This window comes from Opisthocomus hoazin, chromosome 6 (assembly GCF_030867145.1).
Source record: "Opisthocomus hoazin isolate bOpiHoa1 chromosome 6, bOpiHoa1.hap1, whole genome shotgun sequence".
NCBI lineage: Eukaryota > Metazoa > Chordata > Aves > Opisthocomiformes > Opisthocomidae > Opisthocomus > Opisthocomus hoazin.
The window spans coordinates 76105208-76129003 of NC_134419.1; the positions used below are offsets into that span (position 1 = coordinate 76105208).

The following is a 23796-nucleotide window of genomic DNA, read 5'->3' on the forward strand; positions in this document are numbered from 1 at the left end:
TACTGGTCAGTTTAAAGGGTCAAAACCACTTTGCGCACCATGGCCTTAGTGTGGCCAGAGTTTGTGCAGGTCAGGAGATGACAGTGGCCAGCAGGCACCTACAGTAACAGAGATGATCTGTCACTGTCAGAAGGGAAGCAGGTATGGTGCCAGTGTGATGTGTTCTAGGATGTTATTTCTATTTCCAGTAACAGTCTATTGTTTTAATTAATACCAGTTTCTTCTTTCTGTAAAGTCATTTGCCCATCAAACTTGGCTATAGACTCATCCCTTCTCTGGAGACATTGTTGTTCTCTGGGGACTCAACACACATCTTGCCAACACAGTATGGTCAGGTACCCCGTGGCAAAATCCCGTGTAGTAAGACAGATTTAGTAAGAGGTTTTGATTCCCTGCTCCATTTTCTGGGCCATCCCAGGGCAGATGCAGAATGTGGGCCTTGTTTAAACAAAACACTTAAACGTATAGTTATTGAAGAAGATGCAAATCTGTGAAGCTGCTCATATAAGTAGGTTAAGCACACAATTAACCATCTATTTTTTGGGGTGAAGACTTTAACGCTTAATATACTATTCATACTATTCTTAGATATTTATGGTCTTGGACAAAAAAATCTTAATGAGTTCAATATAATACATTTTAATAAATATAGAGCTTTTCCTTTAAAAACTGTGGTTGATAATTCATATTCCAACTGCAGAAACTTTCAGTGGAAACTCCGACAGCGCAATTCCTGTGTCTCAAGTAATGATTAGGTCACAGGTATGCAAAGAATTTTAATACTGCGGTGCACCTGAAAGGTGAAATAACAGTAAAAACACATTTCTGCTGACCTGTTACTTGCTGAAAATATCTTTTGATTGCTTTTCTATGATGGACAGCCTTTAAGGGGGCTGAATTAAACAGAACAAGATTCTTCATTTTCTAAATAATTTGTTATATTTACAGTCTCAGGGCATTTGTGGGGGGAATGATGGTCTAGCTAAATTTTGCTGTTTTGACGATGTGATCATGGAAGTGTGAAATTTCCACAGATGTTCATGAGTCACACTCTATACTTGGTACAGTCCAGATTCTCCCTGGAAACAGGTCCATGGATTTCACTCAGAGCGGTTTTCTGACTTTGTTCACATCCAAAGTGTTGCTAGCAATGCTTATGAGTTTATTTGTTGGCCTGAATTCAGGCCACCAGCCTCCATGCACCCCAGATTAATTGAAGCAGTACAGGAAGATGAAGATTTTTCAAGCACATACTGTTTGTTTTTCTTTGCTTTTTCTTATAAACCCATTCGCAGGGCAGTAAAAGAACAAAGCAAGAAATGTGCACTTACAATAAATCCCCTATATAAAAGATAAAATACTGAATTATAGTCCCAGAACAACGATCAAATAAAGGATTAAATATATGCCAAAATTTTATATCCTAAGACAAAATTAATTGTTCTTTAATGTTGCATTAAAACTGTATATTTGTCTAGGACGAGCAATAAATACTGCACAGAGGTTTAAGACATTGGGGTCTTCTTTCAGAAGGAAAGGGCAATATTTATTGCAGCACTGAAACATATACTTATCTTTATGGTTCCTGTTGAAGATTAAAGAAATTAGGCCCCATATACTTTTGGTTAAAAGCTACAAAAGTCAGGTCTGTTACAGGTCTAATCCAAAGCCTCCTTAAACCTGGAGGAACACTTTCATGGGCTCTAGGTGAGGTCGAAGCCTAAGTAAGGCTCCCACAAATGTTACCCATCTGATATCTAAGAGCTGCTTTTGATGACCAGAAATGCCTCTTCTTTGCAACCATCTTCTCCAGGGGTGGCCTCCAGGCCAAGGAGTTTTGTTTTCACAGCCTCTTGGCTTGTGGAGGTGCTTTTTACTTGTAGCTCGCTTGCCAGGCACCACTTTGTCTTCCATGTAAACTCACGCCTTTCCCTGCTAGGACTCTCAGCAAAGATTTGCTGCAATGGCCTTTCATGTGTCCCACACTACCCTTGCTTCAAAAACTGAACCAGATCTTTAGGAAAGGAGGTAGTTGCAGAGAGGTTGCAAATAGCTCCTGCCTGATGGCACAAAGCCAGTCCTGGATGGGGAAGGTGTCCACTGGAGTCAGAGACAGCCGACAAGAGTGAAAGCCCTGAGACAGTTCCAAGGCCACAAAAGGTGTGTCCTGACCACATCCGATACCAGTGACACACAGATCCCTCCCATGGTGCAAATACACTGAATGCTTCCATGCTTTCTGTATGCCACCTAAACGTTCTTCACCATCTGACAGGATTAGGCACAACCTGAAAAGTTGCAGGGTACAAACTCTATGCAAGGGTAAAAATGTCTTTTCTTCTGCTTTCAGGGTTGAGGGAAAATTCAGCAATTAAAGGCAAATAAGGAATAAATTAAAAATTATCTTGATCCTTTAGGTCAGGTCTGACATGAATCTAAACATCACTGAGATTCAGAAAGTGTACTTTTTTTTCTTTCATTACTTTTCACCGTTTTGCTCCCTCACAAACCCAGGTTGTGGCTGGTTCTAGATGCACATTTAGCAGGAAAAGCTTCTATTACTCCTGGCAGAGCTGGAAGCAGGAATTTCCTGAAAGCCTGTTCTCTGGGAGTTCCCTGGCCAAGATTTCAGACTCAAGAGGCTCATCTAAACTCTAGACACCGTATGACGTTCCCTGAGCTGCCTACTGCTGCCATCATACAGCCTGCCTAGACGATGTGATTTATGACGGAGGATACAGAGAAGGCAGAGCTACTGAATGTCTTCTTTGCTTCAGTCTTCAGTGCTAAGACTGGCCCTCAGGAATCCCAGGCCCCGGAGGTAAGAGAGGAAGCCTACAGAGAGGACGACTTTCCCTTGGTCGAGGAGGACTGTGTGAGGGATCACTTAAGCGATCTGGATGTACACAAATCCATGGGCCATGATGGAATGCACCCACGAGTGCTGAGGGAGCTGGCGGATGTCATTGCTGAGCCACTCTCCATCATCTTTGAGAGGTCCTGGAGGACAGGAGAGGTGCCCGAGGACTGGAGAAAGGCCAATGTCACGCCAGTCTTCAAAAAGGGCAAGAAGGAGGACCCAGGAAACTACAGGCCAGTCAGCCTCACCTTCATCCCAGGAAAGGTGACGGAGCAGCTTATCCTAGAGGCCATCATCAAGCAAATGGAGGAAAGGCAGGTTATCAGGAGTAGTCAGCATGGATTCACCAAGGGGAAATCATGCCTGACCAATCTAATAGCTTTCTACGATGACATGACTGGCTGGGTAGAAGAAGGGAGAGCCGTGGATGTTGTCTACCTAGACTTCAGCAAGGCTTTCGACACAGTCTCCCATAATATCCTCCTAGGGAAGCTCAGGAAGTATGGGCTAGATGAGTGGTCGGTGGGGTGGATTGAGAACTGGCTGAATGGCAGAACTCAGAGGGCTGTCATCAGCGGCACTGAGTCTAGTTGGAGGCTGGTAACTAGTGGTGCCCCTCAGGGGTCAGTACTGGGCCCAGTCTTGTTTAACTTCTTCATCAACGACCTGGATGAAGAGTTAGAATGTACCCTCAGCAAGTTTGCTCACAACACAAAACTGGGAGGAGTGGTAGATACACCGGAAGGCTGTGCTGCCATTCAGGGTGACCTGGACAAGCTGGAAAGTTGGGCAGAGAGGAACATGATGAGGTTCAACAAAGGCAAATGCAGGGTCCTGCACCTGGGGAGGAACAACCCCATGCATGACTACAGGTTTGGGGTAGACCTGCTGGAGAGCAGCTCTGCGGAGAGGGACCTGGGACCTCGTCTCCTTCTCTGGAGATATTCCAGACCCGCCTGGACAAGGTCCTGTGCAGCCTACTGAAGGTGACCCTGCTTCGGCAGGAGGGTTGGACTAGATGACCCACAGAGGTCCCTTCCAACCCCTACTATTCTGTGATTCTGTGATTCTGTGACAATACAGGAGCCCAACCCCACATGCACGAAGTCAGCATGCTTGAGCACAACAGACTTTTCCCATTTTTCCTCCTGGCTCTGGTTATTGCTGCCCAGGGGGAAGAAGCAACCATACCCCTATGTGCCTGCAGGCATCAGCCTTCTCCACTTGGGAGGTGGGTAGGTATGGAAACACTGCCCATAGCTCCTGCATGTCTTCAACCAGCTTCATGTCTCTTTCCCCACATCTCTTTAGGAGAAGAGCAAGGCAGAGGAAAGGGGGGTGCAGGCAGGCACCCCAGAGTTGCTTCCTTACTACCCATGGGAATGCCACCTTGCTGACCTGACATGGGAAAGGACAAGGATGGAAATCATAGTGCAAACCTGGTCATGGCATCCAGGCCATTAACCAAAGAATCCATCGAGGACAAGCTGTATTCAGTGCTGACCATCAGCATACAGCAGCATTGAGTATCGCTGTAGGCATGGCCCCAGGAAGAATTTCCAGATGCTGGCAATAGAAGGTACCCTCTCATTTGTATCCAAACCTGACAAGTCCTCCACTTTCTCTACAAAGGAATTTGTGTATTTAGTCACTCTGAAGAAGACATATTATTCCCTTTAATGGCCAAAAATATAAAGCCTGAAAAATATCATATCAGTTCTTAACTTTTTATTATGAGCTTTGACTAAGTCTGACTTCTGTGCTATTAATTTTAAAATGTCTCTTCTGATGTTTTTCTGAAGCACAGGATGAAGACTTTCTGTAATTCCATCTAAAGCCACAAAACTGAGTACAGCAATCAAAAATGAGAACCATCTTTTTTTTTCCAGAGCCAAACAAATAGACTTAGCCAAACAATGGAGAAAAAAAATGAGACAAAGCGCTCGCACAATAGCTGGATGTAGGACTAAAATGATCATTAAAAAAGCATATCTGGCCAATGTCTTCATGCCAGAAATACCTTAAAATATCAAATCACTGAGGCATACTGCAAGATCAAAGATTCTACAATAAGAACATTAAGTCTAGCCATAAAAAATAAATGTTGAAACTTGAAATACCATTAAAAAGTACAAAAAATAGCTACTGTCTTAAAACACTACCTTGGCCCAACAAACGAGACACCTTAAAAGTGCTAAAGTTTAACCACTTTAACAACTCCATTTGAGTGTATTTTACCAAAAATAGTAGAACTGCATAAAACCAGTTGTATAAAATTGGCTTATGATCTAATGATTTTCGTCCCCCCACCTTCCCGAAAGCTGTAGTAGCAACATTATACAGAAGCAAATATATCCACAGTTAGGTATAGCACTTATACTATGCAGTTATACAGAGTGACAGCATAGTCAGGAATTTCTTGAACATAAATAACCTGGAAAACGTCCATAACTTTGGGTCCTGGAAATATACATCTACCAAGAGTTCTGCCAGCTTTAAGGATTTTGCAGCAGAGTCACTCTTTTGGAGGAAAACAGGGATCCCAGGTGGCACAAGGGAAGTATCCAAGTGGGAGGATGTAGGAAAGGGGTGGTGTGTCCTCCATCACGAGGATCAGGATTATGCATCTGGGGCTAAATACATGAACAGCCTCGGTGGTTCTCTAAAAACACCTAATTTCACTGAAATAGGTGGCACTGCTCAGGTATCACCCAGTTTTCACCTTCTCACTCTTCCTAGCACACTCACGAAGCCCACACACATAAAGCAGGAAAAGCTTGAGAGAGTAAAGGAGGTCTCATTAGCAGTGATGAGCCATTAAATTTTATCGCCACTACTATAGCTAAATCCATTCCCAAGTACTAAGTTTACACTGGAGAAAGACTGAAATCAGCCACTTCCCGGTCAGTACTGCTTAATGTTATTCAACTTTCAATCAAGCTAAGCTCTAGCATACATCAAACTATATTTCTTTCACTTTTCTGTAAGGTGGAAAATATGCTGAAAGTGACAGCGAAAGAGATGCATGAGCTTCCTTTCATGAAGCAGTGCAAAGCCTAAAACAATTAATTCAGGGATGAAGACAGAATTATTTTGCTATTTGGTTTTGGGTTTCATAGTAGGCTGTTTTCTACCAGTTTAGCTTTCTGACTTAGCCCTTGATGGGAGCCAGCTAACTTCAGAGCCAGCATGATCTAGTGTGAGTTCTGCCTTTAGGCAGCAGACAGTCATTAGTCATCTTAGCTGTGAGTTGAAATATCACCTTTCCTTTTTAAAACTAAAAATACACATTTACAAACAGAATGTAGAATAGAAGTAGTCTGCATCCGCAGTTAGACCTAGATGAATAGTACAGGATCATCTTTCTGAGATTCATTCTTCACCTGCTGGGTTGTGAAAAATTAATCTTTGCCAGTTTTAAATCTCTCCAAAGAATATGCTGGTAATCAGAAGTGACATCCAAATTTGCCTCCTCCGCTTGTAGACAAACACATAGTTGCAAACACACCTTCATGCACAAGCAAGAAGACCCTCAAAGGCAGGCTAACCACTTCAGCAGAGATTGCCAAGCCAGGAGTCACACCCCAGCACCCATCTGTGCTTATACCCCTTGCAATTAATATCCATCCTCCTCTGGCAGCAGTAACTGTGCTGCCCACTACGAGGGAGCATCACTGAGTGGGTGGGAACGGCTGCTCAAGCCTCAGAGTCTGTTTGTGAGTCCTCACCCTGCACAGGCTGGTCCCAGTTGCTGCTGAGCCCTCCTCCAGGTTGCACATCTGGGCTAAATACTTGACCTATATAGACAGCCTGTGACAGGAAATACCTAAAATCAATCCAACTTGGTTTTAAAACCTTTTATAAAGTGTAAGTCTCGGTTTTATGGAGACCTGGAGTGTCTTCTCTAGCAGTGAGTTTAGACATTTATAAGTTTTTTTCTAAAATCACATCTGCTGTTATTATTTCATTTGAAATATTAAGAGGAATGAACAAAAACAAACACTTTTCATAAAGAGTAGAAGTCACTGTAGTGCCTGGAGCTATTGCTCAGACAACGATTTCAGAAGAAAGTTGTTACCATTAATCTGAACTCAAACTTTGTGCTCTTTCCCAACCCTGAAAAAGGAATCAGTTTTTATTTTCTAAAGCACAGAAGAAATAAGTTTAGTTGACTTTTTTATTTTTCACTTAATTGTTCTTTTTAATGGACTTTTTTTTTTTTTTAATTTCATGACTGATTCAAGCTCATCTCTAAGACAGTACTAAAAAGTTAGAAGCGGGTAATATATTTAAAGTCCCAAACTGTGGATAACTGTTTTAGTGAAGGGATAAAAAAATGGCCAAGCACACATAAAAAATAACCAGACTTTCTTTGGCTATACCCAGAAGTCCTGAAAGGCAAAAGATTTAGGCACTCATATAACAGAGCTTTCCTCTTTCCTGTAAAGCATCCTATGTCCAAGCTGTTGCACCCTTGAGAAGCACCCTGAAAGCAGAGTGTTTAAGACTTCAAAGCAAAAGGAAGCAAACCTTTAAAAAAACAATTAAATCTTGAAGATCTGAGAAAATCATATCCAGGCCTGAATTGAAATGAGACTACACCCACTTGAAAAAAAAAAAAAGAAAAGGAAAAAAAGAAAAAAGAAAAAGAAAAAGAAAAAAGAAAAAGGAAAAAAGAAAAAAGAAAAAGCTTTTGCTCATCTTCCCAAAGGACTTCAGCTTCCAGATGACTTCTGAGCTTTCAGATGTTCATTGTCAAAATAGCAATGGCACATACCACAGTCCGTCCGTTTTTACTTCCCACTCTCTACCTGCCCTCAAGCTAGTTATGGGAAAGCCAGTTTAGGGAACTAAAAAAAAAAAAATTAAAAGATAATAATAATAATAATAATAATAATAAAAAATTTTTAAAATGCCCCTAGCCCAAGCAAGCACCAGGATTCCATGGTTTTAAACACTTGGTGAATATCTTTTAAATTTTGAGTACTCAGCATTTTCACAACTCTCTGATCTTCCAGGCTGCAGAAAGAGAAATGTTCAAAATACCGTGAGAAAGACATGGCTCTTGATATTTCCGAGCCGATCGGAAGGAAGAGCTGGAGGTTCAGCAGGGAAACTCTTATGAAGCTCCAGCTCCATGCTACAGAGCGAAGGAGCTGCAACAGTTCAAGCAAGGTTCAGACAAATATCTCAAAGGGTGGGCACCTCTCCAACTCAAATGGCTGAGTGCTCAGAGGTCCTTCCTCCTTATTCCAGCTTCCTGCAGTCTTGAAGGTTTATGCAGCCCGCAAAAGATTCCCAAAATTCATTCTGTCTAAACATCCATTCTGCTTTGTTTCACAACTCAGCCCTGGTCCAGCAAAGGCTCACACTCACAGGCTAAACATTTAGCACATAGGAGGTTTCACTGATTCAAAGCTAAGCCTGCCAGGAGTTCCAAATGAGATGAAATGTGAGTTACTAGGGAGTTCAAAATTGTGTGCATGCAGGTCTGCTTGATCAACCCTGAAAGCCCAAAGATCCAAACTGAAGGCAACGCACTTACCAGCCTGTGGACTTCATGAGGACTTCTCAGGAAAACATTAAAATAAAACCTAAGTGGTACTACTTGCCCAGTGGGGTTTGACATCCTTTCCCTGGAGCACAGTGTCGTGCTAGCAATAGCCCATGTTGCACCAACAGAGCCCTTGTCTCCACTGCAAAACTTCAACGTGCTCATACGAAAAGTGCTGGCCAGGATTTGGGACTATTCATTAATTCAGCTGCTGCCTTGCAGAGCCAGTCCTCCTTCCCACCCACAGGAGCTGGAAGTATTTGGCAAGCACAGATATTCTGCACTTAAAAAGAGGTGGAACAGAGAAAGCTCAGAGGCAAGCTTCCCTGAATGTAAAAAAATCCCCATTTTTCAACTTGCTGATTAGGAGAAAAAAATCTGATTTGGGATTAATGAACAGAAATATGGAATGGTTTTGAAGAGGAATAGTTCTGTGCTATTTTCTCCCCACATTTTTTCAAAGAGCTCTGTGGCATTTTAGCCATAGCTCCATCCTAACACTTTTTTATCATATTTTGAAAAGTTTCCCTTTTTATTCCTCTTGTCACAGTGTAGGGGCTCCCTCTCAGTCAGTCAGTATGATTGCCATTTGACTAGCATTCAACTGTCAGAAAACCCCAACTACATGTTTGATGTTCACATATTAGCAAAGTCAAACAATTCAGAAGTGTCTGCAATTATTTCACATTTGTCAGGTTACTAGCCTTCATCATGGATATTCATCATGGATATGGATTATTTAGAAAGCAGACCTATGAGACTTCCCCCTCCCCCCCTTATTTTTTGTGGAAGTGTTTTCAGACCCTAATCAACGAGCAGTGATTTTACAGAAAAAATGAGTCAAGTGTATATTACCTTCATGTTTTACTCTCTTTTTAAATAAAGAACTCGGAGAACAAATGCTATACCTTGTGATTTTGGTGACCAGATACCTCAACCCTCATTCCTCCTGGGCTGCAAGTTTGGCAGCTGAGAAATTTATCCATCTTCTTCTCTGGGCCTCGTGCATCCCATCCATCTCTGGGCTTCTGGAGTACCTGGGCTCACTTTGTCAGCATTTTCAAAGGTCTTTGGAAGCAGACTCATAGCTTTCTGTCTCTATTTACAATCCCCCAATCATCTATTCCACTACAAGATGGAAACTAGTTTTCTTGGGACCTCTTTTTGTCACTCACTTGTATCTAATGAAACACCTGATGCAAAGGAACTGGACCACGTCAGACACTCATGTGAGTTGCCTGCAAGAGTTTTGGACTACAGTCCTCTGCTGGGATCCAAAAGCATCCAGAGGAGCCTGAGGAAAAAATATCTGCCAAAAGAGCTGTTTTTCTCTTTGTCTTAGCTGGGGTGTGTGCTGGACCTGGCTATGACTGGCCTTGACTACTCCTCCTCTCCTCTCCTCTCCTCTCCTCTCCTCTCCTCTCCTCTCCTCTCCTCTCCTCTCCTCTCCTCTCCTCTCCTCTCCTCTCCTCTCCTCTCCTCTCCTCTCCTCTCCTCTCCTCTCCTCTCCTCTCCTCTCCTCTCTCCTCTCCTCTCCTCTCCTCTCCTCTCCTCTCCTCTCCTCTCCTCTCTCCTCTCCTCTCCTCTCCTCTCTCCTCTCCTCTCCTCTCCTCTCCTCTCCTCTCCTCTCCTCTCCTCTCCTCTCCTCTCCTCTCCTCTCCTCTCCTCTCCTCTCCTCTCCTCTCCCTCTCCCTCTCCCTCTCCCTCTCCCTCTCCCTCTCCCTCTCCCTCTCCCTCTCCGCATAGGGCAAATTCATTACAGTATAGAAAATTGTCTTGGGGAAAAAAAAGTGTGTTAAAGCCAAATCTGGCATAAGGGGTGGTCATAATGGTGGTGGTAGCGAGTGCTTACATCCAGATTTGAGATCAGCTCTTCAAAGATAGTTTGAACTGTTCCCTTCATGTGACAGATGTTTTAGGAGGACCCCGACATCAGAGAGGAGCCATAAACCTGTCACCATAAAAGACTGTATCTCTGAAAAGGAGAACCTAAAAATACTCTAATTTCTGGGAAAGAATGAGGAAGAGGTTTTTCAGTTGCTCCCATTGCAAACAACACCATCTCCCAGCACACCGCAAAGATTAATGCACTCGGGCAGTTTACAGTAAATCTTGGATGTGTCAGAGGAAGGAGATACTTGGCCTTGCTCTGCACTCTCCTATCAAACATAACTCCCACTGAAATGGGAGACTGCTTTGCTTTCTAAAGTTCATGTGAGGAAACAGGTAAAAGACAAAACCGGGGACAATGGAGAAGGCAGACCTCCTAAGCACCTCCATAGGCCAAAGAAAACTCTGGAAGTCAAGCAGGGTCATTTGCAGTTCCCCCTCAAGTTCTCTTTCAGTTCCCAACCAGAAGGATAAATCTTGTAGAGCCAAAAAACAAAAAGGAGGAATGACAAAAAACTACTAAATTTGTGCTATGTGGGAGCATGAGGAAGAAATCATCTACAGGAAGCTCTCAAGTCCCATAGTCAAGGCAAACAAATCAGATTAAAAAAGCTCTGTTAGCCATTGTCTGGATGAGCTCTTGAGGTCCGAAGGAATAAGGTGTCCACAGGACTTTTGTGCTTAAGGCCAGCTGAGTCCTGTAATAGAACAGATGAATGCTGAAGGTTCAGCTTTGGGGCATATCTAGTAGTGTCTCCTTCTGGATGGCGAAGATCTGTCTGCCACGTACTAGCATTCAAAATTAAGCATTTGTCTGTCCACATCTCCTGAACAGATCAGTACACTGCAAACTCATCCAACATTCCAGGCTCTGGGTAAAACGTGGCCACCAGACGTGGCAACAGAACAGGATGCTTCACCTTATCTGACTTCAAACGATTGCCCAGATGGCTAAGGCACACTCCCTACTGACACGAAGACATCTCGCAGGGAAAGTTGCTGAACATCAAGCTACTGAGGTACACAGTTGCTCTCCGCCCATGCTGCAGGAGATACTCCTCTTTTCATAAAGCTCAGGAGAGGGTTTGGAGAACACAGATGGGCATGCTTCTCCAGCCTAAGGGCTAGGAGATGAGAACTCCTGTCCTGATGATTATTTGGTATATGTATTAACCCACAATGAATGAAACAGAGAAAGATGGACTACAGTTTCAATCATGACTACCAAAATGACCATTACCTGGGGCCATATTTCTAAGGACAGGAGCTTCTCTCTTAGATTTTAATCTGTCATCTCAAGCACGAGACCATACCTCTTTCAAAACTCCCCTATTTTTAGAAGTTTACAACTATAAAAATGCACATAACCCTTTAATATCTACTTCATGAAGGTTTAAGTTGTGTTCTTAGGTGAACTTGGTCCTTGGGAATCGTGTTGATCACAGCAGAACAACGCTATTGCCAGGTACACACCTCACATAATTCACTAGCAGCCCAAGGCTGACACATAGTCATACAAAACGTCTGTCAGGCAACTCCTGTTAATAGGAAAAAAAAAATCCGAAAACATGTCTTTAAATGATTAACAAAAAAAAAAGAGCTACATTAATCAAGTACACTACTCACTTTAAGAGTAATGTTTTCTATGTCAGTAGCTAGAAACTATAGAGTAGATACACTGTGTAGCAGAAAATAGCAAAGTGTAAGCTGCCAGTACATGAACTATGTTTAACTTCTGTATACAAAAACCTTTATTATATTCCTTGTTTGGACAATTGGATGCAGCAGCAAATCTGCAAAAGCAGCACCCTGCTAATGCCAATACTGTAAGTAACCACAAGCAAACAGAAGATTAATACTGTATTTGGGTGCTTTCACTACTAAATCAGATGCTCATCCTCACCCATGAGCAATAGTTACTGGAAGTCATTCTGGTCCGCTGAAGCTTGACAGCTTTTCTGTGATTTTCTACAATGTCAAACCCCAGTGGACCCACTGTGACCCACACAGACCATGCACTGCAGGTATGGGGCTCACTCGTGTCAGAATAGGAAATCATTCGCTCTACCTAATCCAAGACTCAAATGCGTTTCTCCAGCTCTGACCTAGTAGTGCCTCGTACAATTTTTTCTGAGACATTCTTGTAAAATACGCTGCACAGCATATTGGGCCTGAGTCCCATTTATAAGACAGCTCCTTTAAACACCCCTCCAGAACGAGAAAGTCACTTCAAAGCCACTTGTTGTTTAGAAAAATGATGTAGATTACTCTGGAAATAAGGAAGGAAATCTTTATCTTTCCTCATTTCCATTTTACCTGTAATCAGAGAATCATGGAATACCTCCTGTTGGAAGGGACTCGAAAGGGTCTTCGAGTCCAACTCCCAATAACATGGTGCAAATCCTTGCTTGCCAATTCCATTATGTTACTCATCATTTTATGTCCAAAAGAGGACTTAGGTATCCATCAGCAGATCCTCCAGACTATCCTTTGTAATTTAATTGAAACAGGGCTAAAGAGATTAACAGCTAAACCCAAGCACTCCAAAGATGCTTTAAATGATCCCCTCACACTTCCTCTGACGTCTTCATAGGCACTCTGACTCTCAGAGTCACCATCTGGCATCTCTTCATTCCCCCTCTTGTTTTTCTCACCCTTTTTTTTGTTGCCATTTTTAGCTATGGGTAGAAAAGAGAAACAGTTTTCCTTTTACACCTGTCAAGTTGATTTAGCACTGCCTGGTGACTGCAAGAAGAATAAAGCGCTTTACTCCTCTCTGATGGTGCTCCACCCCTTCCAGCACACAGCAGACACCCAGAGCACCCTGTTTTTCCCCACATTGGGATGATAAAACCACAGGGGAAAGGAATCATAAATGCTCCTTTTGCTGTGCTACAAGGAAATTAGAAATGTGTTTGCATCAGAAGTAACAAATTAGCATCGCAGCGTATTTCACTAAGGGTTTAATGTAGGTGTTTTTCATTATTTGATCAGATATGGAAAAACCCCAACACCTTTTGAAGTCAACAGAAATAGCCAGAGAAAGGCTTCCAGAGGAGCTAGGGAAGCTCCTGAAAGAGGTAACTCTGTGGTGTTTAGTGATCAGCATCATCTGTGGCTCAGAAAAAGAAGTCCCCATCAGGAAAATAATCAGATAGCAACAGTGTTAGATACCTGTCTCAGGACTGGCCACAGTGTCCTCTAAATACCCTTATTCTATTGTCCATGCCCTTTATTCTTGCTTGGACACAGGTGGTGTGTTCAGGCAGGTTACCGAGGAGTAACTTCTACACTGGAGATGTAACTGTGACCATCCCTGAATGAAATCCAATGTAAACATGAAGGAAACTCACATTCCGTCTTTGATTCATGGTCTGTTGAACTAAATAGGCCCAAACTGTCTGTTAGGGTATCTCCTAGGGACAGAAAGTTTAAAGGTGATAGTCTGTTTCTAACATGAGTGATTATTCCCATCACGTCTGTTTTCTCTTGAAGAACATTTGTTTGAGCTGAGTAAAGGCTATGGAGTGTTTTGCAAGTGCAGTCACTGGATTCTAAAACGCAAATAATTTTGGCTACATCGGAGCTTTGCTTGTTCCCATTTTCCCTGAGTACCCAAACAACTAGTGTTACAAGCGTATGTTTACACATTCATTTCAAAAAGCCTTGCTTTATAAAACAAGCAGTACCACGAGACAGAACCTCACCAGCGGCCTGACAAGAAGATCAGATCTGATGCATCCTTTGCATAAGAATGATACAAGCGCAAAGAACCACTGTGTGTGAATATGACCATCAAATCTCAACTTTGTTCCCAGACAGCAAAACTTTTGGCAGTCTGCTTTTTACATAGACAATGAATTGGGTAAGGCTAGAAAATCCCAGGAAGAAAAGACTTAGATGATGAATATTCAGGAAATTGCTTCTTCTGCACCATACCTGCCACTAATTCATCTTTTAGACAGATTCTAAGTTCACATAGCTGAAAGTTGTTCTCATCCCAAAACCAAAAAGAAGTGAAATATGATTGTGAACCATCAGATTGACCTGCTTAGCCAGCTCACTGAACAGAGAATAACATGAAAAACCAAGAATGAATTCAAATAATGAGGGACTTTTAATATGCTGACATTTCAGGAACAAATCTAGACTCAGGTTCATACTATTAAAATCTATTCATTGAAACCATCCTTATTTTAAAGTGATGTTTTTCTCACCTTAAAAATTAGTTTCAATTCAGAGAAGGTTGCTAGGAGAATTATTGTAGAAAACGGTTTTCTCTAGCATAATCAAATGTGTTTATTCTAATTCTTTTTTCTCATGTTACCTTATTCATTGAAGCCATGGGTAAGGAAAGATGTTAATCAAATGGTCTGGCCAGTTTTGAGGGCATGGCTCATTATTCCCTCTTAGTCATCCTTTGTCCTCTTTTGTTGTGACATTCTTTGAAGGATGGGCTCTTAAATGGAATGGCTATGTTACATTTCCTTATTCTACATATTTGTAAAAGTGCCGAGGAGAAAATAGAAGCTGGTAGATGAAAGAAAGCTCATTAAAAGCCACACGTTGTCATCTTTGCTTGTCACATCTGGCAATTAGGATGTGATACAGGTCATATTAAAATTCCCAGGATCTACATCTAGGGCCAAGGAGTTCATTCCTAAAAGTTGCAAGTATAAGAAGTTTAAGCAAAAGCTTTAAAATGACAATCTACATTCTAGGTCACAGGAGTGCTCCGCTTTCTCTGGGCTTCTCAGGAATGGAAGCCAGCTACAAGGCTTAAGAGAGAGGATACCAATGGGTTAGAAAACAGAAGCACTGGTAATTGCCCAGCATACGGTTAGTTCTGTGCTTATTTCTTATTCGTTCTTATATGAGTTATTTACCACTGAATAGCCTCCACTTAAATACCAGCCCATGTATGCAGTCGTGCCCAACCTTCATTTTATCTTCTGATCCAATTGTCTAATCCAAAAGCCTGTTTCCTGTTACCCCCCAATCTCTTCTGTATTTCCAACTCCTGCCCCTTTTCCCTTCACACCTTTCCCTCTAAACTCCCTGACAAGCTGCCGAAAGCCACTGCTGGCTCTGCTCCCTGCCAGAACCACGCCAGCTGCCCGCCCCCTCCTTACGTCCCCCTCAGAGGCACCTTGCCAATGTTTCTAATGGCTTCTTCCTAGCCAGAGCTCTGAGGCATTACCCCATCTTCAACGTGCCAGCAAAGTTCAACATGCTGGACTTCAAATGTCTTTGGAAAACTTTGACTTTGATCATTCTCTTTGCTCCCAGACTTCCTCCTAACTCTCGAGGTACGCCTTCAGCCTGCCCATCTGTTTTCAGCCTCCCACCTTTCCGCCTTTAGATAATCCTGTCCAAAACCACAATTTTGGCAAGCAACGCAGATTTGCAGGCTACCTTTTCCTTCTCTATTTCCTTCTGCTCTAGCTGGAAACCTGGCGTATCTTGGTGACCTCTTCTTAAGTGCTTTCAGCTTTCTGTTCAATGCCTTACATCTCACTCTCTCATATCTTGTTCCTAGAGAACAAATTCACTATTCAAATGCCAGTAACACTGTAAACTTGTCATGTTTTTAACTTCATGCCTTCTTCAGGTCTTCATCACCATTTTGCATGAAAAGCTTTCCAGTTTTTCCTGAATAACATCTCTATGATTCAGCTTTTCCACCTTATTCACTCATTGATCTCTCTCCAAGCCTTCATTATCTCATATCTTCATATACGCCAGTCTATATTTATACATTCAAATTCTTTCTGCAAGGTAATTTTCATGCTTGCTTGCTTGCACTGGCCATTTTGTCCTCTTTTTGCCTTCCCTTACTGATTTCTCCTCAGACAAGTGGTCCAGTCTGAGATCCTGACCCATCCAAGAGATTCCTATGCACTACACAAATTAAAAAAGAAAAAAAACCACAAACCAAAAACCTTAAGAATTACGTTATTGAACAGGTGGCAACACTACGCAAAAATACATAAATACGGGGCAAGTAAACAGTGATGCATCTGAAGAGTTTCATCAAGCCTGGGGGAAGAAACAGATAGGACAAGACAAAGGAAATCATGATTACTACACACACACATATGTTGGATCGCGGAGAGATCTAATGCTGGAAGACCTGTGAATTGCAAAATAAATGTGCATTAAAACCTATGCTGATCACTGCCATATAAATAGACATTACTCCTTGATTTTCTAAAGGCAGTCAGGATTGAGGTAGAGCCAGAACAAGAACTACTACAACAAGTATAAATTTTGTAAATAATACCAAAATAATTACAGATTTAATCGTGGCAGATTTGGGTGAAATAGGATTGACAGTGAGAGCTCTTCAGTCACATCCCCGAGCAATGTGCAACACGGAGCAGTGTTCGTGGGGACCTCAGACCCACAAACCTTCCCGTGCAGGCAGACAGACCCCCAAAGCATTTGTAGGGGTCTGCCCCACAGATGGTAGCTGAGATGGCATATATTGAACTCTATTAAAGTCCTCATAAAATAAAAACATTGACATTAACAAGACTCTTTCCACTGATTTGAATGGGCTTTGGATAGAGGCCTAAACAAACAAGTATGGAATTAGAAAATGAGAGTATGTATACACAGAAACCTGTCAATCCAACTGCTTATCGTCCAAGGATGACCTAGTACCACTTCCTTCATGAGTCATTTAGAGGGCAAGGAGGCAGGCTGAGATTTTCAACTGTTGTCGGAATCAAGTATTTGCAAATACTGATTCTAATAATACTTCTTTTTTTTACAAAAAGAAAAAGCAACCCCACTGGCATTAATAGGCTTTTTATCGATATTAATATCTCACAGACTGAAAATATCTGTATTCTCACCACCTTCAGTAATTAGCTTAAATAAATCGAGTCCGTGTCATCTGCTGTGTGCCGCGTCTTTCAGATGGTTGTGTTTGATTTAAACGTTGATTCAAAGCTGAGGCTGATCAGTACCAGCTGCTCAGCCAAAGGGCAGATCACACGTTCCCGTTCCTCCGCTTTCTTCATCCCAGCTCCTAGCCAGACTATTGTTTGTTACAATTAATTAATCCCGCATGCCCGGCTGCCAGTGAGCCTCACAAAAAGCAAATTTTTGTATTTACTAAATCTCCATTAAATTAATTCCAGTTCTGGATATATGTATAAACACATAAATGTACACATATGTACACATCACACATTTACACAGCCAGATTTATAGTCACTATTCACGGATATCTGTTTGGCAACGGCTATTATTATTTCTAGCAGTCCTCTTAACAGGCCAAATGCAAGAAATTATAGGTACATGTTATAATTTAGAGACTTCAGTGAGGGGCCAGGCGTTCAGATCTTCATTTCAAACCGATCCCCAGTAACATGGTGACATGGCACTAAGCATTGGAGTCACCACACCAGCACGACTTGGCCCTTGCCTGCCTCAGGGAGACGAGAAAGGAGAAATTTCAAATATCGTAGCCAGAACTTTTAACACCCTCTGCAGTTAAAAGTGCCTGACACTTCCTGGAAAAACCTCCTGTTTTCAGTTATGGCTTGAACAAATGGTAACCATTCTCTTTGCTGGGCCTTTGCCTTAGGGCTTATTATTCCTATTTCAGTTAAAATAGTTCAGCTGCTCCTGAGGAAATACACTGCATTTTCCCATATTAAAGTAAGTCTAACAGTCAGTTTGTTGCGTTAGTGTCAAGCTTCCTTGTGCTGGAACAAGGAGCAAAGGTTTGGTGGAGGGGAGCAGTTATTTGTGGTGCCTCTGTCTGTTTTTTTAATAGCTCATAGGCTTTAAAACCTCTTATTCCACATGGCTGGTGAAAGCTTGGAGCTTGGTAGCTCAGCGATGTCAAAAGAACGTGTGCCTGCTGTAGCAGGAGGGGCTGAGCTATTTCCAGCTGCTTTTGATGGTGCGTCACAAGCCTCTCCTGTGCTGCCCTTGACCTTGTGCTTGGCCGTGCCAAAGAAGAGGAGGAGGCTGAGGAAGGACCTCACCTGGCTGAAAGCAGAAATAAAATGACTCCCTCAACTCAGAGACTCAGGTAAAGTAGAAAGTAAAAAGCAATAAATCAGAAGATTAATCCTACACATGTCAATGGGTTGGCACACAATGGAGTGTTTTCCGGGGAAGGTTTGAGAAGGACCTTTTTTCCTCTTTCAAATTCCATAATTTCCTGTATAGAAAAATGAATGTGATTTCATTTGTAAAATCAAACGTTCTTAGGAAACGACCAAATTCAGACTGCCTGTAAGACCCCAGTATGCTCCCCAGTAGGTCAGCAGTTTAATACAGTTTGAATTTTGTACTGCTGTGTCTACAATGCATAAACCAAGCCAGGTTTGAAGGCTCCACAATGAAGGACATAATTCTTGGTACGGCTGCTGCCTTCTCTGCACCTGCAAGGTGCTCAGTGCAGCGGATGGGGAGCAAGGAAGATGCCTGTCTGTAAAGATAAATGAATGTTGCCCTCACAGCTTGGATGGTATCCTTATTGCTGTGATGTTTGGTGGAGTATGTGTGAAGCCATGGTGCTGGGGAAACTGCGAAGAAGCCAACGGGGAAAGTGAAAGCAGAGCTGAACTGCAGAACATCCCACTACAGGCTGGAAATCTGTATTTTCTCCACCACACTGAAGAAGAAAAAGCCTGGTGCCTAGTTAGGTACCTCTAAAACCCATGTGGTTGCCCATGGTTAGATAATAAACTTAATCAGCCAATCCCTGAGACTTCCCAGGCAGCATCATCTGCTTGGGAAGCTGCTGCTGAGCTGCTGGCCCCTGAGGGAGCCACGGGCACAGATGTCTCGTGTCTCTGCTTCCCCGGACAACGTGTACTTGCTGTCATTCTCAATTTCTGCCTAGAGTTGCACTGGCAATCCAAACTGCCTGCCCCACCAACAATTCTCCACTTTTCACAATTTGTATTTTTTAATCACAATTTATTATTATAAAAGCTCATGTCTTTGCTAATCAAGGCTAATTAGCTTCTGTTAGTGTTAACATGAATTGAAAATATTTTGTTTACTATCTGCTAGGAGTAACTGGGAAAAGTTAAAACCGCTCTACTACCCTTGATCCTGTTTTGCTGTACTGAGTGTATTAATGGCTCTAACTCGCAAACTTTGTGCCGTATGCCCCAGCTGTTCACATTAAACCTTTCCTTCTGAAGTCGAGGGGAGATCAGATGTAGGGGAGTGGGATTTGGCCCCATATTCTACAACTGTAACTTGCATGGGCCAAACTCACGCCTCAGTGTCCCAAAACAGTAAACTACCTGCCATGCATCTGGGAAACACAGAAAGAAATTGCTTTTCTTTCAGGGGGGTGCAATTAGCTCTTAATGGGAACAACTGGACAGTTAAAAGCTAATCAAGTTTCTGCAAAGTTTAAGAATTGCATATTTTCATCCATTCAAATGCAGAAAATAGATAATGGCATTAAGGGTGACCTTTTTTATTCTAAGGCATTTTTGTTGCTGTTTACTTTCTTAGTTTTACAGGTCAGCAATTAAATTGAGCTTGTTACGGCTTAGTCTTTTACAAGAAGATCTTTGTTTACATATTTTCCTCTGCAGGGTTTTAAAGTGAAATCTCAAAGAAATTCACAGGTTTCTAAGTAAAATTAGTTCAGGAACCTCTCAGATTAAAATGACAAGGGATAAAGTAAGGTGTCACCATATACAACCAGCTTTTGCTACGGCGTCTGTCTCTCTTCTTCTGCTTATAAAACAGCAGCTTTAACAGCAAGCCAATTGTCAAGAGTAATTAAGAAGGCAAAGTCCATATCCTAGCTAGAGTGCAGCATAATTAAGACATTACCCCTCTGAAATCTCTTTACTTGATGAGGAAAGGGTTAAAAAGCCTATAAAAGTTCTGTAGGTCAGTTCTGTGGGACATTAAAAATTAACGTGTTGTCATCATCATCACCACGAGCACATTTATTGTTATTGCTACCAAGGCTGCCATTAACTGGATATTCATTAATGCTAAAAGTCACAGTCAGCATGAGATTCAGCAGACTCCAGACTCTGGAGGAGGAGGTGGAAAGTTACCTGGTGGAGTTTCAAGAACGGATTTTCCTTTTTTGTTGCTTTTCTTCGGTTTTAACTCTTTCCTGCTCGGTTTGAACCCTGGGTGCTCCTCAGTCTCTGCAGCACGGATAGGTCCTTCCTCTCCAGGTTGTTCCGTGAAAGGAAAAAACTCTTCACCGGGATATGGAAAGGAATAATAATGATCTCTGTTGCTAATCTCCTGCAGGTAATAATCCTGATCGTCCATGGGTACAGCCCGGGACACATCCCCCAGCAACGCCAGCCCGAAGGCGCAGAGAGCGAGGCAGAGCTGAGAAGAACATGAGCCTTTCTTGCTAAGGGCAATCATTCTCCTTTGCTTTTGCAGAAATCTCCTTTGCAAGTCCCAGAACTTTATTTCGACACAGGGAAAACAGCGAGGCTCAGCAGCTGGCGAGCCCCTCCTAGGACACAGGAGCCCGCCTGCGGAAAGTGCCTCTGCTTTGGGAGACTTTTGCCAAAGTTGCGAGGCGCGCAGCGGGACGGAGGACTGCGCAGGGAGGGGGCTGGACGGGGCTGCATGTGATCGCCGGGCTCACCAGCCAGACGGACGGACGGACAAGCGCTCCGCTCCGACGGCGTTTGGCAGGTGGGATCTCCAGCGCGGTCAGCCTGCTGCTTTTCCTCTCCTGCCTTGCATTTTTTTTGTTGTTGTTGCTGCTGCTTTCTTCCAATAACAGAGTTACGAGACAGTTTCCTCTAAAGCCCCTGACAGTTTCTTTAGTCTTCCCGCGCGCAGCTGATCCAAGAGAGCATTTATTCAAAGAAAAGTAAACTTGGCAGCCAGCCTTTGTGCAGAAGTGTTTCCCTCACCCTGGAGATGCTGTGCAGATGGGGGTGGGCACACGGAGCCGGGGGTGTTCCCTGCCTGCATCTGGCAGGGTCCATCTGCCTGCACTTCGACACTGGGCGTACGGGGAGATGCGTGTGATGTGGGTCTGCAGCAAATAATCCTCGTTCCATGTATGTTGTGCTATCCCCTTTGATAGCACTTCATTTTCTTTTTAGTTTTTCAAATGTAGGATCCCCCTCCAGCACCGATCTCAGCCTCCCTTGCTTAAATTAGTTTATCTATATATAACTTGCATATATTTGATATATAGCTTATACTACTTTATATATATATTTATAGATATATATTATTATATATATATATAAACTATATGTTATTTACATATAACTAATATAACTCAGCACATAGCATGTGCCAGTTTATAAAAGGCTTCTCCTAGGGTTTATGGGAACTCCCTGGACTCAGCCCAGCTGAAAACCAGGAAGGACCTGTTTCATCAGTGGCCCTTTTTCTCACTCTTTTTGGAATGATCCTGACTTTTGTTCTCTCTGAAACATCTTCCAAACAGATTAGGACGGGTTGTGCTAGCAGCTGCACACATGCAACCCAGCATTGTTAATGGAATCAATTTGTCTGCCAATAAAACCTTATCTTTCATCTTTTTCATATCTCTAAGATAACACTCAGTACTGAAGAAAATGTGCAGCGGTTGGCTCGCGTGAAATATGAATCCTTCTTCCCGTGTTGAGAATACCAGCTTAGATTTTCATCATGTATATTGTATTTCTTGCCATTCTCCAGTCAGTTAGGAGAAAGTATTACATCTGTTACCCCATTCTTTACTCTGCCTTTGCAATCACATTTTGTGTGTGTTTCTCATAATTTTAACACCATAACAAGCATAATTTCGTATCTCAGTACCTATATCTTTTGGTATATTTGGTTTCCAGACTGTGGGTTATCCAGGCCTGCATATGTAATGATCATCCTTGCTTTCTTAGTGACTATCTCAAAAGTAATTTAGTGATTATGTTGTGTCTGTTTTCCTTCCTTTCGGACAAATTAAAATATCTTTTTAGTAGCAATTCTATTTTCATTCTTCAGTTTTACATTTTTTTTTAAATCTGAAGACTATGACTTTTTCTATTTTAAATATAGGAATTATCATTTTCTAAAACTAGAATAGAAGATACTTTGTTTTTTCATTGCTTTACTGAATTAGAATTTGCTTTTTAAATAATCCTTTACTGAAAAACTGCTTCCCATGACACTTGTCAGATAGTTTTATCTGGAATGGATGGCTTTGTCACCTTTGACACAGCATGTGCAGTGACTGGGTGAAGTGAGGGAGCGAAGACCCACTGGATATGGTGTGTGGAACAGGCTGTTTGTTCTCTGTGTTCAGTGGCAGGCTGAACATCCTGGATATCCCATTTTAACAATTTCACAGATGTTCTCCTTTCCCATTCCAAAGTATCCAGCCCTCTCCTCCCTTGGTTCTAATTCTGAGGGCAAAGCACAATCTACAGAAAGTGTGTATAATTTTGTTACCATTTGCAGCACAGTCACTTTTTTTTGCAAATACTGTGGACATTCACATACCTAGAGAAGTAATAGAAAAACAGACTTTTCCATGACATCATTAATGACCTGTTTTTTGGTAACTAGAGGAGGTTTAGCTGCAAATTATTTAACTCCTTGCAGTGGCTGAAGAAGGATACACCGAAGCAGAAGAGGATTTACATTTCCAAGCATAACAAGAAATATTTTCATAAACTACAGAGTCAAGCATACATTAATTAAAGACCTGAGGAACATGATTTGGGTGAATTTTATATTATCTGCTTTTGGCGACATTACGTGTGTACATTTCAATAATGTATGTATGCAAACATCATGTATTTTCTCTCCCATACAATACTTCTTCTAAAAAGAGACAACTGCGTGCACCTTTTTTTAATTTATGCTATATATTGTAACAACCTGTCATATTGGATTTGGGCCTCTTTAACAGGTGAATATGTACAATAGCTGTATACTTGTAGGTGCATAACTATAACTGCATACAGTATAGCGGCAAAAATCTGCTCCTGCCAATATCAGACCTGTATTTGTTTAACATATGCAAAAATATAGATTGAAGTGACACAAATACCCATCCAAACGTTACCCAGATCACCCATCGCAATAGCTTACTGTTCATGTACCAAACAACTCCTTGCTGTATGTTCATCTTGCTTAAGTGAGGTGTTAGTGGTAGAACTAGGGGCCGAATCATGTGCCAGTAGGGTTTCATCCCATTCTTTCATCTCCTCCCTAACAATTTCGGAATTCGCTGGCAGATTTCAAGAAAATGCATCAAAGCAGTGAAGATCTCAGTGAAGTTTCCATGCATTGCAGTTAGCTGAGAGTCCCTGCAAGGGCCTCCCCACCAAGTGATCTGAGGTGAAGGGCCACCACATGAGCTTGCACATTGCTGGGAAGATGAGAAGCCATGCCAAGTGTGCCTCTGGGGACACCCAAGCCAGAAGAGAAGCTGGTGAGGAATTTGTGTTCTGCCACGTGGACATACCCAGCAGGACACAGTGAGGGACTTGAGGAGCGGCAGGTTGGCTTGCACACC

General features: G+C 42.3%; 1 protein-coding gene across 1 annotated transcript in view; it reads right to left on the minus strand.

The window, feature by feature from the left end:
• CPXM2 (carboxypeptidase X, M14 family member 2) overlaps positions 1-20759 on the minus strand; it is a 79827-nt gene extending 59068 nt beyond the window's left edge. The window contains exon 1 of the mRNA XM_009934612.2: positions 20363-20759. Within this exon, the coding sequence (XP_009932914.2) occupies positions 20363-20690 (328 nt within the window). The 5' untranslated portion in view covers positions 20691-20759. The remainder of the gene's footprint in view (positions 1-20362) is intronic.
• Between the last annotated feature and the right edge of the window lie 3037 nt (positions 20760-23796).